Here is an 18,968-nt window from a genome sequence, read left to right as displayed (position 1 = left end):
TTACTGTTAAAACTGGAAAGCATCCAATTGTCATTGTTAAGTTGATTAATCTACTTCAAGTGAAATTTTTATTTCAGTTTGTGTGCGGTTTATTTTATATATGAATCTTTTTTTCTAAATGTGGAATTAAATAGAATGAAAAAGTTTTTCCTCTCGTAAATAAAAGAAGATGGTAGGTAAGAAGGTATTGTTTTGATTTTGTTTTATTTTACGTCACTCCTGGTCCATTCAGCAGGCTCCAAAAATTTCAGGATATTTTCAGTAAACATTTATTGCATATCTATTAACTTTTAGTCTCTGCCCAATCACAGAGAATATAAAGATGAATAGGATACAATCCCTGCCTTCAAATGAAATCAGTGTTTAGTAGAACAAACATTTAGACAGTCTGCCTCATGACAGTGTAGGCTGTGCTGTAACAGATAGAAGCACAAGATACTATGGAAGCAAAGTGCAAGAAACCACCAATTCCATTTGCCTGTAGGGGAAAGGAAGCAAAGAGGTCTTCCTTCAAAGAAGAGATGATAGTCGAGTTTTTAAGAGAGGCTGTGAATTCATCCCATAAGACAGAGCGAAGTATGAAAAGAAGGTATACAGAGGGACTAGGATATGTGTTTGCTTTTATGTGGGAGTATGACAAGTAGTTTGGTTTAAGAGAGGACAGTGATTCTCAGCCACTACTGCTCTTTAGATCTCCGGAAAAGCTTTAAAAAATACCCAGCTGCTTCAGTGATTCCACTGGTTTTCAAACTTCTGGTAGAGGGACTATATGCAGGAATGGTGAAAGTTAGGCAGGGGTCAGGTTTTGAAGACCGTTGTATTTCATAGTAAAGAATTTGAACTTCAGGTAGAGAGCCATTGAAACAGGGGAAACAAAAGACAAAGTAGAGGTGAAAGGCTCCCACAGATGGAATGTAGAGGATTGCATTGGAGGGACATGAAACCCAAGTTAGGAAGATCACTTAATTAAGGAATACAGCCTTCTTTATAAAACTCTATAACCTTCAAGGTTTAATATTAGGAGGAAAAACTTGAGATAGGACTTCTAACTAGTATTTTCAAGTTGCTGTTTGGGCTCTGCCTTCTTCGGATTCTCTAACTTTGGTTACTGAGACTACCCAAGGCTGTGGTTCTCAAACTGTTCTGTGCGAATGAATCACTTAATGTTTATGACGGTAGGTCTGGGGTAGAATTTTGCATTTCCAACAAGCTTCTAGATTTCATTAGATTTTTTTTTTTTCTTTTTGAGACGGAGTCTCGCCTGTTGCCCAGGCCGGAGTGCAGTGGCGTGATCTCAGCTCACCACAACCTCCGCCTCCCAGGTTCAAGCGATTCTCCTGCCTCAGCCTCCCAAGTAGCTGAGACTACAGGTGTGCACCACCATGCCCAGCTAATTTTTGTATTTTTAGTAGAGACGGGGTTTCACTATGTTGGCCAGGCTGGTCTCAAACTCCTGACCTCATGATCTGCCTGCCTTGGCCTTCCAAAGTGCTGGGATTACAGGTGTGAGCCACCAAGCCCAGCAGATTTCATTAGATTTTTAAAAAGTAGAATCAGTAGGGTTTGATGACTTGGAATTAGCATAAAGAAGGAAAGGGAGGAGCCTAAGATGATTCAAAGGGATCTAGCTAGAGTGCCTTTGATTGAGATGGGCATCACAGAAGGAAGATAACAAGTGTAGATGGCACAGTAGAAGATATCTGGAATTCAGGAAAGAGGTCAGGCTAGATAAGAAGACCTAGGGGTCTTTGGCATAGGTGTTAATTAAAAAGGCTTGGTTGTAGATAAGCAGATCTCAGAGTATGGTTTGAGGATTCCTAGGGGTCCCCTGCGATTCTTCCAAGGAGTCCACAAAGTCAAGTGTTTTTTATAAAAGCGCCAACACATTATTTGACTTTTTAACTTTCATTAGCTCATGAATTCACAATGAAAATTTCCAGAAGCTGTATAACATGTGATATCATCACTCTGATTTATTCATTTTTATTCTTTTACATTTGTATATTCTATTGTTATAATGTTTTTGTTTAAAATCCTAAAATAGTAAATATCGATAGTTATACACATGTAAATAAAAGCTCTTTGGGGTCCTTAACAATTTTTTAAAAGTTACAGAGGGATCCTGAGACCCAAAAGTGATAGTAAGTGGAATTAAATGTCATAGAAGTCATTTAAGATAGGGACTGTAAAAAGTGACTAAGAATTTGACACTTAGACTTAATTTTAGTAGATTAATGGGAACAAAATGCCAGATTGTAGTTAATTGAGGAGAAATTAGAAAGTGAGGAAATAGCGACAGCAAATATTGACTGCTTTTGGCAGAACCTTGACTATGAAGGAAAGGAGACAGTATCTAGAGTCAGACAGGCTTGACATATCATGTGCTAAGGAAAGAGTCATAGCAGAGTTGTGATGGAGACAAAGTGCTGAAGAGAGAGGGAAAAGAGAAATAAAACCCCACATCTTTTCCTGGAGGAGGAATGAATGGGTGAAATCCAGACCCTGGTTGGGCAGGGTTATTCATAGACAGGACTGGGAACATCTTTCCCCTGAATTGGGGTAGATGAACTTGCGTATCTGATAACCTTTTCTCTTACTTCACAGTGAAAATAGGTTATCAGCTGAAAGGAAAGAAGCGTGAGTGGGTTGTGGATTTGAGGACTGATAAAAATTTTATCGGAGGACCAGAGAAGAGAGTTTACCAGGGCCACTCATCCTTTATTTAAATTTTTTAGAATACCTGAAGGAGTTAGAAATATGGTCATGTACCTGACCTGCTGGCTAACAGCCCACATTATTTTATGAAGATAAGAGCCCGTGTTTCTTGAGTACCAGTGTTTCTTTTTTCTTTCTTTCTTTCTTTCTTTTTTTTTTTTTTTTTTTTTTTTTTTTTGAGACAGAGTCTCACTCGTTGCCCAGGCTGGAGTGCAGTGGCGCCATCTCGGCTCACTGCAAGCTCTGCCTCCCGGGTTCACGCCATTCTCCTGCCTCAGCCTCCTGAGTAGCTGGGACTACAAGTGCCCACCACCACGCCTGGCTGATTTTTTTGTATTTTTGTTTTTTTTTTAGTAGAGATGGAGTTTCACCGTGTTAGTCAGGATGCTCTTGATCTCCTGACCTTGTGATCCGCCCGCCTCGGCCTCCCAAAGTGCTGAGGTTACAGGTGTGAGCCACCACGTCCTGCTCAGTGTTTTCTAAGTTTTAAAACCTGCCTTGATCCACCCATTTGCAGTTCTTCTTGTAGCACTTTCACTATCTAAACACAATGATCTTGTGTCTCAGTTCATTTTCTGCTGCTCTAACAGAATATCACAGACTGGGCAATTTATAATGAACAGAAGTTTATTTGGCTCTTGGGTCCAGAGGCTAGGAAGTCCAAGAGCATGGTGTCAAGCATCAGGTGAGGATCATCACCCCATGGTAGAAGATGGAAGGCAGAAGTGAGCGTGTGAGACAGAGAGGGAGAATTGGACTCAACTCATCCTTTTAATCAGGAACCCACTCTGTCAGTAACGAACCCATCCCCACAATAATGGCATTAATCCATTCATGAGCCCCCTACCTCTTTTTCTCCCCCCGCCCCCCGAGATGGAGTTTTGCTCTGTTGCTCAGGCTGGAGTGCAGTGGCATGATCTTGGCTCACTGCAACTTCCCCCTCCTGGGTTCAAGCGAGTCTCCTCCTTCAGCCCCCTGAGTAGCTGGGATTACAGGCACCCGCCACCATGGCTGGCTAAGTTTTATATTTTTAGTGGAGACAGGGTTTCACCATGTTAGCCAGGCTGGTCTTGAATTCCTGACCTCAAGTGGCCCGCCCACTTCATCCTCCCAAAGTGCTGGGATTACAGGCAAGAGCCACCGCACCTGCCTCCCTCCCACCTCTTAATATTCTTACTACGGGGAGTAAGTTTCTACGTGAACTTCAGGGCACATAGTCAAACCATAGCACCTTCAGATTCTGTACAGTTGCTGTCTATACCTAAGCCCAAGATGCTAAGTTAGATTATGTATTTTCTAGCTCATTTGGAATTCTTAATGATTATTAAAAGCATAACCATTTTTCCTCTTCTCGTTTTGGATGCCCTAGGATACATTTATCTGCTTTATTTATTTCTTACTGAAGTTGGGATATTTGTGACTGAACATATCATTTAATTACATCATTTTTAATAATTAATGTTGGAGAAGCACAGTTATGTCTGTTTATACGTGTGCTTATATACAATATACTCCATAATATTCATGTTTATAAAGCAGACATATATCAAATTATTCTGTTTTTCTCAATTTAATCCTTAATATTCATCTTTCAGAATACTTTTGTATAATCTCGATCAAATTTGAACAAGTTAAAATATATACTATCTCTATAACCAAAGTAGTTTTCCACCGTTTTTCGTGGGTAACTACCAAGTCTTAAGCCTTTATCCACTGATCTTAAATTACTGTGTATTTTTCATCAAAGTATATTTTGGGATTTTCGAGTTATTAATTTTAAATTATATGGATATGTGGAAGCTGGGACAGTTGTTGCATCTAGAGCATTTCCTGATTTAACCTTGTTTTATATACATACCCACCTCTACTTTCTCATACCTTCTTTTTTGCCCTCTTAATAATGCTTAGTGCTTAGCTAGTGCTTAGTGTATTCTAAGCACTAGTGCTTAGCTATGATTCTATTTGAAAACAGAGGTAATACTGGCCTTAAGTTTTGTTAACATTTTCATTAAATTTTAATTTATCTATATTTATTTGCTGTGACCTGGAGAAATCTTTTTTTTTTTTTTAATGCCTTACTCTGAGTACCTAGTAAGAAAGAAGAGAGACTTTAAAAATCGATTTACTGTTGGATGGGATAAGTATCACTGAAAGTTACATTTTTAGGCCTTTTACTCCTGAATAAATTACCTTGCTTTTGACTAACTCTCTTTAAATCTGTTCTCCTCCTTAAGATGTTAGACACCTATCATCAATTTTAAGACATATTCTATCTTGCTGCCTAAATTATTTTCTAAAATATGTTAGTGTGATAAATGATGTTTGTGGTGTTCTACTTGTTGACCTCCTCTGTCTTTTATTTATCTTCCTGCTAGTATGTTCTCACTTTGTTCTTACCAGAAATCTTACTATTTTTATGTCATTGGTTTTTTCTTCTTTCCTTCCTTCTTTTTCTTTTTTTTTTTGAGGCAGAGTCTCGCCCTGTCACGCAGGTTGGAGTGCAATGGCACGATCTCTGCTCCCTGCAACCACTGCCTTCTGGGCTCAGCAATTCTCTGGCCTCAGCCTCCCAAGTAGCTGGGATTGTAGGCACCCACCAGCTTGCCTGGTTAGTTTTTGTATTTTCAATAGAGACAAGGTTTCACCACGTTGGCCAGGCTGATTTCAAACTCCTGACCTCAAATGATCTGCCTGCATCGGCCTCCCAAAGTGCTGGGATTACAGGCATGAGCCACTACACCTCCACCTCTGGCCTATGTCATTGTTTTTACTGAGGCATGATATGCAACAATGTTGCTATATACAATGAACAATATGTACAGTAATGATGTCTTGAAAGCAAGTACTCTTTGTACGCATGGAAAATAGTATTATTTTGTAACATAAAAAATGGGGAATGTGGCCGGGAGGGGCGGCTTATGCCTGTAATCCCAGCAGTTTGGAAGACTGAGGCAAGCAGATCACTTGAGGTCAGGAGTTCGAGACCAGCCTGGCCAACAGGGTGGAACCCCATCTCTACTAAAAATACAAAAATTAGCTGGTCGTGGTGGCACATGCCGTTAATACCAGCTACTCAGGAGGCTGAGACAGGAGAATCGCTTGAACCTAGGAGGCCAAGGTTGCAGTGAGCCGAGATTGCACCACTGCACTCCAGCCTGGGTGACACAGCAAGACTCCATCTCAAAAAAAAAGAAAGAAAAAAAAAGGAGGGGCGGGGGGAATGTTAAGTTTATTCTCTTCTCTGTTATTAAGACAAATAATCATGAATTATTAGACTTAAAAGTTCCTATGAAACACCTGAAATTACTTTGTAACTTTTTTTTTTTTTTTAAAGAGAAAACAGTATTTAATTCACCACTATATATTGAAGGACGCAGTCTTTTAGAGACCTATATTCAGGCAGAAATTAGAGTATCTGACACTAAAATATATTGTATTAACCGGGTTCATAGCAAAGGAAGTGAGTCCTGCTTGAATATGTTCATGCTTATTAGTCTCTTGGAAGGAAAAGTGAACTGGAAACCAAATGTGAGTCTCATCCTGGCTGTATACATCTGTTTCCATAAAGGTAGAAGAATATGTATATCAGAATTCTTCAGGAAGCTTTTTTTAATGTTTGAGTAGCCAGGCTCCCTGCTTGGAAATTCTGATATATTCTGTCTAGTTGAGTTCTTGTAGGTCATGAAATCATGAAATGGATCTGTAAGCTATTTAGCAAGCAAACAAACAGCTGTTAAATGTTACCCTTTAAAAAAGTATATTCGATGTGGTTCAGTGGTTGTTTGTTACAGCAAGAAATTTCTAAGGGAACACAACAAGAGTGCCCACCTTCACCACTTATTCAGTATAGAATGGGAAGTCCTCGCTAGAGCAGTCAGACAAGGGAAAGAAGTAAAGGGCATCCAAATTGGAAAGGAAGAAGTCAAATTATCCTTGTTTGCAGATGATATAATCTTATATTTGGAAAAACCTAAAGACTGTACCAAAAAATTATTAGAACTGATAAATTCAGTAAAGTTGCAGGATACAAAATCAATATTTAAAAAGTAGCATTTCTATATGCTAACAGTGAACAATCTGAAAAAGAAACCAAGAAAGTAATCCCATTTACAATAGCTATAAATACTATGAAATATGTAGACATTAATCTTTTTTTTTTTTTTTTCGAGACAGAGTCTTGCTCTGTTGCCCAGGCTGGAGTGCAGTGGCACAATCTCAGCTCACTGCAACCACCACCTCCCTGGTTCAAGCAATTCTCCTGCCTCAGCCTTCTGAGTAGCTGGGATTACAGGAGCGAACCACTGCACCCAACATTTTTTTTTCTTTGAGATGGAGTTTTTGTTCTGTTGCCCAGGCTGGAGTGTAATGATGTCATCTCAGCTCACTGCACCCTCCGCCTCCTGAGCTCAAGTGATTCTCCTGCCTCAGCCTCCCCAGTAGCTGGGATTACAGGCACCCACCACCACACTTGGCTAATATTTTTTTTTAAATGTATTTTTAGTAGAAATGGGCTTTCACCATGTTGGCCAGGCTGGCCTCAAACTCTTGACCTCAGGTGATCCACCAACCTTGGCCTCCCAAAGTGCTAGAATTACAGGTGTGAGCCACTGCACCCGGCCTACCCAGCTAATTTTTTTGTACTTTTAGTAGAGATGGGGTTTCACCATGTTGGCCAGGCTGGTCGAACTTCTGACCTCAAGTGATCCGCCCCCCTTGGCCTCTCAAAATGCTGAGATTATGGGCGTGAGCCACCGCACCCGGCTTTTAGACATTACTCAAAGTAGTAAAATATCTCTACAATAAAAACTATAAAACATTGATGCAAGAAATTGAAGAGTATGCAAAAAAATGGAAGGATATTCCATGGTCATGGAATGGAAGCATCAATACTGTTAAAATGTCCATTGTACCCAGAGCAATCTATAGGTTTAATGTAATCCCTGTCAAAATACCAATGGCATTCTTCACAGAAATAGAAAAAATAATTCTAAAATTTGTATAGAACCACAAAAGACCCAGAATAACCAGAGCTATCCTGAGCAAAGAACAAAACCAGATGAATCACATTACCTGACTTCAAATTATACTACAAAGCTATAGTAATCAAAACAGCATTGTACTGGCATAAAAACAGACACATAGATCAGTGAAACACATAGACCAGTGGAACAGAACAGAGAATCCAGATAGAAATCCATATATCTACAGTGAAGTTGTTTTTGACAAAGGTGCCAAGAACAAACATTGGGGAAAGGACAGTCTGTTCAATAAATGGTGCAGGGAAAACTGGATATTCATATGCAGAAGAATGAAACTAGATCCCCTATCTCTCACCATATACAAAAATCAAATCAAAATGGGTTAAAGACTGAAATCTAAAAAGACCTCAAACTGTGAAACTACTATAAGAAAACACTGGGGAAACTCTCCAGAACATTGGTCTGGGCAAAGATTTCTTAAGTAATACCCGACAAGCACAGGCAACCAAAGCTAAAAATGGACAAATGGGGTCAGGCGTGGTGGCTCACACCTGTAATCCCAGCACTGTGGGAGGCAGAGGCAGGCAGATCACTATGTCAGGAGATCGAGACCATCCTGGCTAACACAGTGAAACCCCGTCTCTACTAAAAATACAAAAAATTAGCTGGACATGGTGGCAGGTGCCTGTAGTCCCAGCTACTCGGGAGGCTGAGGCGGGAGAATGGCGTGAACCCGGGAGGCAGAGCTTGCAGTGAGCTGAGATCATGCCACTGCACTCCAGCCTGGGCGACAGAGCGAGACTCCATGTCAAAAAAAAAAAAAGGACAAATGGGATCACATCAAATTAAAAAGCTTCTGCACAGCAAAGAAAACAACAAAGCGAGGAGATAACCCACAGAGTAGGAGAAAATATTTGCAAACTATCCATCTGACAAGGAATAAATAACTAGAATATATGAGGAGCTCAGACAACTCTGTAGGAAAACGTATGATAATCCAATCTAAAAATGGGCAAAAGATTTGAAGAGACATTTCTCAAAAGAAGACATACAAGTGGCAAACAACTTGATGAAAAGGTGCCCAATATCATTGTTTATCAGAGACATGCAAATCAAAATTACAATGAGATATCATCTCACCCCAGTTAAAATGGCTTTTATCCAGAAGGCAGGCAATGGCAAATGCTGGCAAGGATGTGGAGAAAAGGGAAACCTCATACACTGTTGGTAGAAGTGAAGATTAGTACAACCACTATGGAGAACAGTTCGGAGGTTCCTCAAAAGGCTGAAAATAGAGCTACCGTGCGATCCAGCAATTCCACTGCTAGATATATACCCAAAATAAAAGAAATTGATATATCAAAGAGATACCTGCACTCCCATTTTGCAGCACTATTCACAATAGCCAAGATTTGTAAGCAACCCAAGCATCCATCAACAGATGAATGGATAAAGAAAATGTGGTACATACACACAGTGGAGTACTATTCAGCCATAAGAAAGAATGCGATCTGTCATTTGCAACAACATGGATGGAACTGGAGGTGATATTGTTAAGTGAAATAAGCCAGGCACAGAAAGACAAACTTCACATGTTCTCACTTATTTGTGGGAGCTAAAAATTAAGACAATGCAACTTATGGGGAAAGAGGGTAGAAAGATGGTTACTAGAGTCTGGGAAGAGTGGTGGTGGTGGGGAGGGGAAATGGTTAATGGGTACAAAAATAGAAAGATTTAGTAAGACCTAGTATTTGCTAGCACAACAGAGTGTGTATAGTCAAAAATAATTTAATTGTATATTTAAAAAAAAACTATAAGTGGATTGTTTGTAACACCTTTGTGTTACAGTTGTTTGTAACAACTGTATCAAAATATGTACCCCATAAATATATACACCTACTGTGTACCCACAATGATTAAAAAAAAAATTAAAAAGGAACCTTCTAAGCTGATTGGTGGAAACAAGATTGGAAGAGAAAAATGGCCTATTACTGTAAGAGAGTGAAGACATTTTTTTAAAGGGGAACCCAGTATAGATCTTTACCATAATAGGTGCTCAGTAAATAGCTGTTGTCTACCCACCTCGTTAATAGGCTACTACTTATTCTCTAGCATACTCATCTCACTTGCTAGCATTTCCTAGTATACAATCAGGATGAGTGTATCTACAAAAGCAGTTTTCAAATTTTGGGTCTCAGGGACTGCTCTTTAACTTTAAAAATTGAAGGACCCTAAAGAGCTTTTGTTTATGTTGGTTACAACTATTTGGTATTTACCATTTTAGGATTTCAAACAAAATGTTGTAACCCTAGAATTCACGAATACATAATCCATAAATCATCCAGTGAGATGTCATCACATGTCATATAGCCTCCGGTAATTTTCACTGTAAACTCAGAATGAAAGTAAAAAAGCACACCGTACAGTTAGTTTTATGTACCAACTACAAATGATTCTTAATGTATTCATCAAAGCATGGTTTCTCACCCTTAACATTATTGACGTTTTGCACTGGATAAATTTTGAGGGGTGGGGTTCCTGTCCTATGCAATGTAGGATGTTTAGCAGCATCTCTGCCTCTGTACATTAGATATCTACAGCCTTGTTACCGCCATCCTCAGTGCGTCAACCAAAAATTCCTCTAGGTATTGCCAAATACCATCTCTGCTGGTTGAGAACCAACTCATTACTGGAAGGAGAAAAAAGAAAGTTTTTAGCATGTTACCAATGGAGCTAGATTGCGACTTCTTAAGTTTTACATGTCTAAATTTAGAAACCGGTGCTCAGAGTAAATAATTTGTCCATAGTCACACAGATACAAGTTAACAGAGTCAGAATTTGAATCCCAAAGTATGCCTTATTTCAAAGTGATGCTCTCAACTACTGTGCTATTATAATCTTTCCATATAACTAAGATAGTATATAACTTGTTATATAAATTACCCTGGTAAGTCTTGGACAAAAATGGTACTCTTTGGAAATATTTAGATTTCAGATAACTTACAGTAATTATCAAATTTGCCAATCTAAGATATACCTGAGCTAACAGCACTTCACAAATGTTTAATCTGATAAATGTTGCTTTTAGACTGGATTTTTAAAGCATTGAGCACAAGTTGACATTACTGACAAATTTTGTTTCAGAATTTTATTCTTTAGTTTAAAAAATATTAGAAAGATGTATTTTTATGTCAGTAGAACACAGTGAATTTTCTTTAAGATTCTCATTTTTCTAAAATAACTGAGTAACCATGACAACCCATTTGACTTTTTATAACCTAATTAGTTTTCTGCTATATGTAATAATTTTGGTCTTTAATATGGGAAGACTTTAAGGAATAACATTCTTAATTTTAGAGATACTGTAAAGTGGAGTATGTGGGAACTATACAACTTACTATTTTATATATAAACCTAGATAGACAGACAGACTGTTCCTAATCCTGATGATACATAACATCACTTCTGGACCTTTTTAAAATTAATGATTCCTTTGGTCTTTTTCCAGAGATGGTTAAATTTGGACTGGAGATTCCAGCATAAGCTTTAAATAAAAGCTTTATAAATGATTGATGTATAGTCAGCATTGAGAATCAATGCTAATAAAGATATGATAGAGCAATTTAAAAAAAGAACAAAGAAGCTGGGTATGGTCACATGTCTGTAGTCCCAGGTACTTGGGAGCCTGAGGCAGGAGGATCACTTGAACCTAGGAGTTACAGTCCAGCCTGGACAATGAAGCGAGACCCCATCGTTCTTTTTTTTGTTTGTTTTGGTTTTTGAGGCGGAGTTTTGCTCTTGTTGCCCAGGCTGGAGTGCAGTGGCGCGATCTTGGCTCACTGCAACCTCTGCCTCCCAGATACAAGCGATTTTCCCACCTCAACCTCCCGAGTAGTTGGGACTACAGGTGCTCACCACCAGATCCGGCTAATTTTTTTGTATTTTTAGTAGAGGTGGGGTTTCGCCATGTTGGCCAGGCTGGTCTCGAACTCCTGACCTCAGGTGATCCACCCACCTTGGCCTCCCAAAGTGCTGGAATTACGGGCTTGAGCCACCATGCCCGGCTGATCCCATGTCTCGGAAAAAAAAGATCACTTTTTTTCTGATTAAAAGTGTTGTATTGGCACCATGGAATACTATGCAGCCATAAAAAAGGATGAGTTCATGTCCTTTGCAGGGACATGGATGAAGCTGGAAACCATCATTCTCAGCAAACTAACACAAGAACAGAAAACCAAACACCATATGTTCTTACTCTTAAGTGGGAGTTGAACAGTGAGAACACATGGACACGGGGCAGGGCAGTTGGGGGGACTTCACATAACAGGGCCTGTTTTGAGGTGGGGGCTGAGGGAGGGATAGCATTAGGAGAAATACCTGATGTAGATGACAGGTTGATGGTTATAGCAAACCACCTTGGCACGTGTATACCTATGTAACAAACCTGTACGTTCTGCACATGTACCTCAGAACTTAAAGTATAATAATAATAAAAAAGTTGTATTGGTATAGAGAAAAATAGTAACACTTTTTTACCCATCACATCTCAAAGGATTGGTGAGTAGTCTTATACAGTGTTAATGTAAACATGTCAATTGATACTGGCTTTGAATGTGCAATTTGGCATTATCTTTAAAAATCTAAGTGTGTGGCCGGGCGTGGTGGCTCATGCCTGTAATCCCAGCACTTTGGGAGGCCGAGGCGGGTGGATCACAAGGTCAAGAGATTGAGACCATCCTGGCCAACATGGAGAAACCCCATCTCTACTAAAAATACAAAAAAAACCAAGCTGGGTGTGGTGGCGGGTGCCTGTAGTCCCAGCTACTCGGGAGGCTGAGGCAGGAGAATAGCATGAACCCAGGAGACAGAGCTTGCAGTGAGCCGAGATCATGTCACTGCACTCCAGCCTGGGTGACAGTGTGAGACTCTGTCTCAAAAAAAAAAAAAAAAAAACTAAGTGCACATATTCTGTGATACAGCATTTACATTTAAAAGTATGTATACCAGAGAAATAATTGTACAGACCTAGGGATTCATGTTCAAAGGCATGTTTGTAGGGGTATGATACAGGAGTATGTTACTCCATTGTGAGTGTCAAAAGTTGTGAGACCACAGCTCTGAATTTGACTATTACAAGCACTTTCAAAATGCCAACATTTCCAGAATAAATTATCTGAAAATGTTACTTCCCAACCCCTACCCTTCAGCAGTTGTTCTAAGTGGCTGTTTTATTCTTGTATGATTTGAAAACTACTGGCAAGGTAATTTGAGTAGGGGAGAAAGTTCAACTTTATTCTAATTTTATAGTATATACTGTTTAACAAATAAAGCCTTGAAGGGATAGCCAGAGAAGGGAAAATGCCAGGAAATAGACGACGTAAGTGATAAGAAAATAACAGACAAAATCATTTTCATCAATATTAAAAACTTAGTATACTCCTTTAAACATGTGTGAATGCAGTGGGTCCAAGTGATAGGAGTTTAAGAAGTCACAATGTGAGGATGTCAAGTTAGGTAGTTGTTAAAAATTGAGCATAAAATAATTGTTTTAATATTACATTTCTTTGGAGTACTGATACGGTTGTGAATGCTGTGCATGTGTAAATAGAGTCCTTCAGCCTTTACAAAAATGTATGAGGTGGCATACTTTAAGTATACCTGTAAGACAGCACATATTTTAGTTGGGTGGTTACCCAATTTCTTCTTACTGGTGTTCTACCATCTTTTATATTACACGTTATTAAACAATAAAGGCAGTACAGCAGAAAATATACTACACTCCAAATTGCTGATATGATGATTTTGATTTACTTAGAACTGCAGGGAAATGCTTTTATTTGATGATAGGATTCCAAAATTTTACATACATAAATTTTTTATACTAAATATTAAAATCAGCATTATAGTAGAGATCTTCTTTTAGAGGTCAAAGGTTCAAGTAAATATTTACAGATAATAGTTATCAATATTAAAGTTTTAACTCTTGGGCAGAGACAGACTATGTGAATTTCAGGTCATACCAGCTCAAAATCATCCTTGAATTCGGATGTGCATATTTCATGGTAACGTTTAAATGTAAATAGGATACAAAGCAGCAAACATTTTCCTGTCTCACATCTAGTTCAACAAGTTTTGCCTAGAAATGTGGATAAAAATTGAACATTGTTTTACCAGCTGCCAGCAAAAAGGTTTGTCATGCCATTTGTTCAAATTATAGTACCCTTGAATTTGGTACCCAAGTATGAATCATTAGAATAGCCAGTGAGGGCTGGGCGCGGTGGCTCACGCCTGTAATCCCAGCACTCTGGGAGGCCAAGATGGGCGGATCACTAGGTCAGGAGATCGAGACCATCCTGGCTAACACGGTGAAACCCCCCTCTACTAAAAATACAAAAAAGCCGGGCATAGTGGCGGGCGCCTGTAGTCCCAGCTACTTGGGAGGCTGAGGCAGGAGAATGGTGTGAACCCAGGAGGCAGAGCTTGCAGTGAGCTGAGATTGCGCCGCTGCACTCCAGCCTGGGTGACAGAGCGAGACTCCGTCTCAAAAAAAAAAAAAAAAAAAGAAAGAATAGCCAGTGAGTTGCAGTTTTGAAACCAGTCTTTGGCTGAATGGATCTGTCAGAAAAAAATTCATTCTGTCAGGTTTGAAGATTGAATATTTTGTAAGGATACTATTTAATATTAGAGTAACTTTTGTTTCTGTTTTAAAGTATTTTCTTGTTTAACAAAAAGAAATATTCTGTGTCTATTAACTATAGTGATTTTATTAGAGATGATGATACCTGATTTTTGTTGTCTATTCAGTGAGGCCCAATGAAGAACAAACTTTAATATCCATTCCCTCTTTTTTTGTTGCTATTAAAATATTTTTTGTATACTGTAAAATTTTCTGTAATGCATTTATTTCCATAATTTTAAATCTCTCTCTAGTTTGAGGCTTATACAGGTGGTTATCTGTTTTCATGGAATAATTCATATTGATTTCTGTCCCTCATACTGTAACAGCATTGAGATTCATGTGTTCTTATGTTTGGTCTTATTTACATTGAAGAAAGACTTCTTTATATTTTATTATAAGATAAAACCAGCAGGCTACATGATTAGATATAAAAACCTTGATTAATAATCACTGACCTAAGTTCCAAGTAAAATTGGAGGATTAGTTAAATTATATCACTACACTTCTTGAGTCCTTTAAATTTGTCTTTGTGTTTTTTCAACAAACTTTCAACTGGTAGAAAATACTGTGTAAATTCACACTAATATCTTGGAATCTCTAAATGCCAGAGTAGTCATTCAGGTTTTGGTATGATTACAAATCTAACATTTACACAGCTAACTTGGTTTAAAGTGTACTAGTCTCTCTTTTCTTCATTTTCTCCTAATGACTGTTTCACTGTATATTGGAGCTCTTTGGCCTTTTATAATTACTGAATACTTTTCATCTTTACTTCAAAGCCAAATCCTATTATTTTGCCTTCTGTATTAATCTTTTCTTTAGTGGTCTATTTATAGTAGGATAGTTAAGAAAAAATAGAAAATAAAAGAAAGAAATGACAGCATTATTAGCAAGAGCAGTCTTGAAAATGTTCTATATAAAATGTTTAATATGTGCACATTGTATACCTTAGCAAATACATAGGTGGCCTGGTTGATGTCCTTTGGATTTCCTCAAGGAAATCATTGGTCATGATCAGTAGTTTTTTTTAAAAAGCTGCCGAACTATTTTTTCAAAGGAAATCTCATCTGGAATCTCAATATTAAAATAGGAGATGCTGTGTTTGCAGATTCAGGGTAGAGGTAACATAGGATATGTCTCTGGTAGGCTAGAGCCTTAACTTAGCCACACACTTCCTTCCCTTCTCCTTCCCCTTTAATAACTTCTGGGGCACAACAGTCTTAAAATTAATTTTAGTCCTGTTACCCTTTTTCTTCTCCATCTGTAAATTCTTCTCTGGTTTAAAGGAGGTAAACTTGTTGCCTTCTTTACTATAATTATAATGCATTCGTTTGCTTTTTGGTTGGTTTAATGAAAAGACATTTTTGCCAATGGACTGTCCCATACCTCCACACTGGGAAATTCTGCCTCAGAGGAAAAAGGCTTCACGAAGTAATCTATATGTTAAACAACAAAACTAAGTAATCTGTATGTTAAACAACAAAACAACCTTAAATATCCTGAAGTGCATATCCAGTGAAGTATTTAACGAATGTTGTCTCAAATAAGTTTTGAAAATTTATTGTATCTTCCCACCTCATCCCTCTTTTGGAGATAGCCAGTGCATGTTAGCATTTTGATGGTTCTGAGAAGCCTTGCAGTAAAGAAATCTAATTTTGTTTACCCCGTTTGAACTCACCCCTTTTCACCCTCATTTAGAACATAGTCTTCTCAACCTACCATTGAACACTAGTTCCTTAGAATATACTTTAGAAAATGGTACAGAACCATTTTGAACTTTACATTTTATTTTGTTTTCTAGCTAGAAAATGCTGTTTCCAATACAGCTGTTTCAGAATTATAACATTTTGTATGGGTTTTTCCCCCCTATTTTTGCCTGTTCAAGAGTACCTAGTCAAGATTTAAGATGGAATTCGAATAGGATCCTGCCGTGCTTAAAAAATTAGTATAACATTAAAGGATTCTGAAAAATTATGTTTTCTTCACTTTTTTATATATAAATTAAGTTAGGAAGGATATGAATAAATTATTATTTGGGGATCTTTTATTTTAACGTAGACTTGGGGTTCTTTTGTTTTTGAGATGGAGTCTCGCTGTGTCACCCAAACTGGAGTGCAGTGGTGTGATCTTGGCTCACTGCAACCCCTACCTCCTGTGTTCAAGCGATTCTTGTGCTTCAGCCTCCCGAGTAACTGGCACTACAGGCACGCACCACCATGCCCGGCTAATTTTTATATTTTTAGTAGAGTCAGGGTTTCACCATGTTGGCCAGGCTGGTCTAGAACTCCTGACCTCATATGATCTGCCTGCCTCAGCCTCCCAAAGTGCTGAGATTGCAGGCATGAGTCACTGCACCCGGCCGATTTAGGGTTCTTTAATAAATGTTAAAAGAATTTTTAATGTAGTGATATTTTTATTTCTAGGAAAACAGAAGATTGATTATTGTTTGAGTTTGGTAATTTTGACAATGAAACAAAAGTAGTAAACTACCTACCCAAAATTGCTGGTACATCAGTCTACCTCCTGAGTAGATGGCCAGTTAGGGTGGATTTCTTTAAGACTTCTGGTTTGTGAAATGAAAACATACTGGCATTTCATTGGACATATTGAGTTTTATTCATAAACACTAAAATTCCGAAATATTTTTGTATAGTAGATTCATTTAGTTAGTTCTTGATGTAGGATATCATAGAAAAAATAAAGAGCATTTAGGTCTTAGAATCATACAGAACTGAATTTAATTTGAATCCTGGCTCTGCCACACTGGTAGTGTTACCTTGAGTAGGTTACTTAATATTCATTCATGTATTTATCAAGTAATAACTGTATGCTAGGGGTGGGGTGTGGGGTAAGAGGGTGAGATAGGGAGAAGATGTAACATCTGTTTTTAAAGAATTCAGATGCTATGAACATTTGGTCCAATTTCTCTGAATCTGTTATCTTGTTGGCAAAATGGAGGTGGGAGAACTTTAAATACTCAAGATGGTACTTAGAGGAACAATATGTGTTCAATAAGAATTAGGCTATGTATTGTTATTCATATATTTAATTGTAGGCCCACTCAGAGACATGAAAATACGGATTAAATCCCTTCCTTGCTGGGGGACCATGATGCTTTTAAGAGATTTATTTTAAGTTGTTTAGTAAGATTCATTCATTCATTCAGTCAAATATTAGTGGAGCTCTTGTGAAGTTCAGGAATTTTTCTGGCACCAGAGGTGCTTACCACGTTTCTAGAATTTGAGGGCCTGGTGCCATTGCCTGTGCTTTTGCTCTTGGTTTTAATTTTTGACTAAGCAGGAAAGTTTGTCAAACTCCAGAAAAATTACTTGTATTAGTCTAATGAAGATACTTTCTATCTGTTATAGGAACACACATGTCATTTGGAACCAGAGCCACCATCTAGAGCAGGGATCTGTTAACTTTTTTTGTAAAAGGCCAGATGTTTGCGACTTTATGGGCCATTCCAACTCTGTTGCAGCTACTCAGCTCTGCCGTTGTAATGTAAAAGCAGCTATAGACAATACCTAAATGAGTGTGGCTGTGTTCCAATAAAATTTTATTAGGAATACTGAAACTTGAATTTCTTGTAATTCTCACACCACAAAATATTCTTTTTGTTTTGAATTTTTAAAATTTCAAACATTTAAAAGTGTGAAAGCTATGGTTCGATCATACAGAACAGGTGACCAAACTGATTAGGCCCATAGGCCATAGTTTACTGATCCGTTATCTGGGGCATAATCTGTGAATTGGCTATAACTGTTGGATAATAATTGCCAGGCATTTACGTGGATGGTCCTTTTTAGTAGGGATTGTGTATATCAGGGTCTGTGTTCTGCCCCTTTTTTCTCATCCAAGTTTACTTTTATACACTAAGTATGTTTGAGTAGTAGGAAACTAAGGAAAAACTTAATAGGAAAAAACTCATAGGAAACACTAAGGTGATTTTTTTCCCCCTCATCCAGTTAAGCATTTGAAGGTCATCTTTTAAAGGCTAATTATTCTAGGATTTTTCATCCACTTCATGTCAAATTCTGTAACTGAATATCAGATAATATGTACAAGGTCTTCTCTACTTGGAATTTTAAAATGTATACAATAGGAAATTTTATCTTTTAAATAAATTGTGTGTAAATAACAGTATATTAACATCTCTTGAGCACTACTGAATGCTATTTTTTTGGTCTCGAAACATGGTTTTATGTTGACTGTGATAATTTTGTATATTAAAACTGTCATTTAAAAATCTGTTATCTTGTTTTCTGTAGACACCGGAGAAGAAACAATCGGAATCATCCAGGGGAAGAAAGAGAAAAGCAGAAAACCAGAATGAAAGTAGTCAGGGTAAGCACATAACATCTTCCTTCAGAGCCTCGTGGACACTTAAAATTAATTGTTTTAATTTTTAACCAATTAATATTCTAATTGTAAAATAATATGAAGTTGTAAATTTTGGTGTGTGCACAGGTAGTTAGTGTATAATGATTGCTTTTAGGCTTTTCAATGTTGCCCTTATTGTTTTCATTTGGGTCCTAGAAAGACAAGTATCATGTCCAAATCTGGCAAGCATTAATTTACGACTTTTCATTTTT

At 37.9% G+C, this 18,968-nt stretch overlaps 1 protein-coding gene across 6 annotated transcripts in view; it reads left to right on the top strand.

The window, feature by feature from the left end:
- Nucleotides 1–18,968, top strand: part of TLK1 (tousled like kinase 1) — a 170,824-nt gene that overhangs the window by 80,854 nt on the left and 71,002 nt on the right. For all 6 annotated transcript variants that reach the window (XM_003824277.4, XM_055108749.2, XM_034954478.2 and 3 more), the window contains one exon: nt 18,645–18,720. In XM_003824277.4, the coding sequence (XP_003824325.1) occupies nt 18,645–18,720 (76 nt within the window). The remainder of the gene's footprint in view (nt 1–18,644; nt 18,721–18,968) is intronic.

This window comes from Pan paniscus, chromosome 13 (genome assembly GCF_029289425.2).
Source record: "Pan paniscus chromosome 13, NHGRI_mPanPan1-v2.0_pri, whole genome shotgun sequence".
Classification (NCBI taxonomy): Eukaryota; Metazoa; Chordata; class Mammalia; order Primates; family Hominidae; genus Pan; species Pan paniscus.
This window is presented reverse-complemented; position numbering and strand designations above follow the sequence as displayed.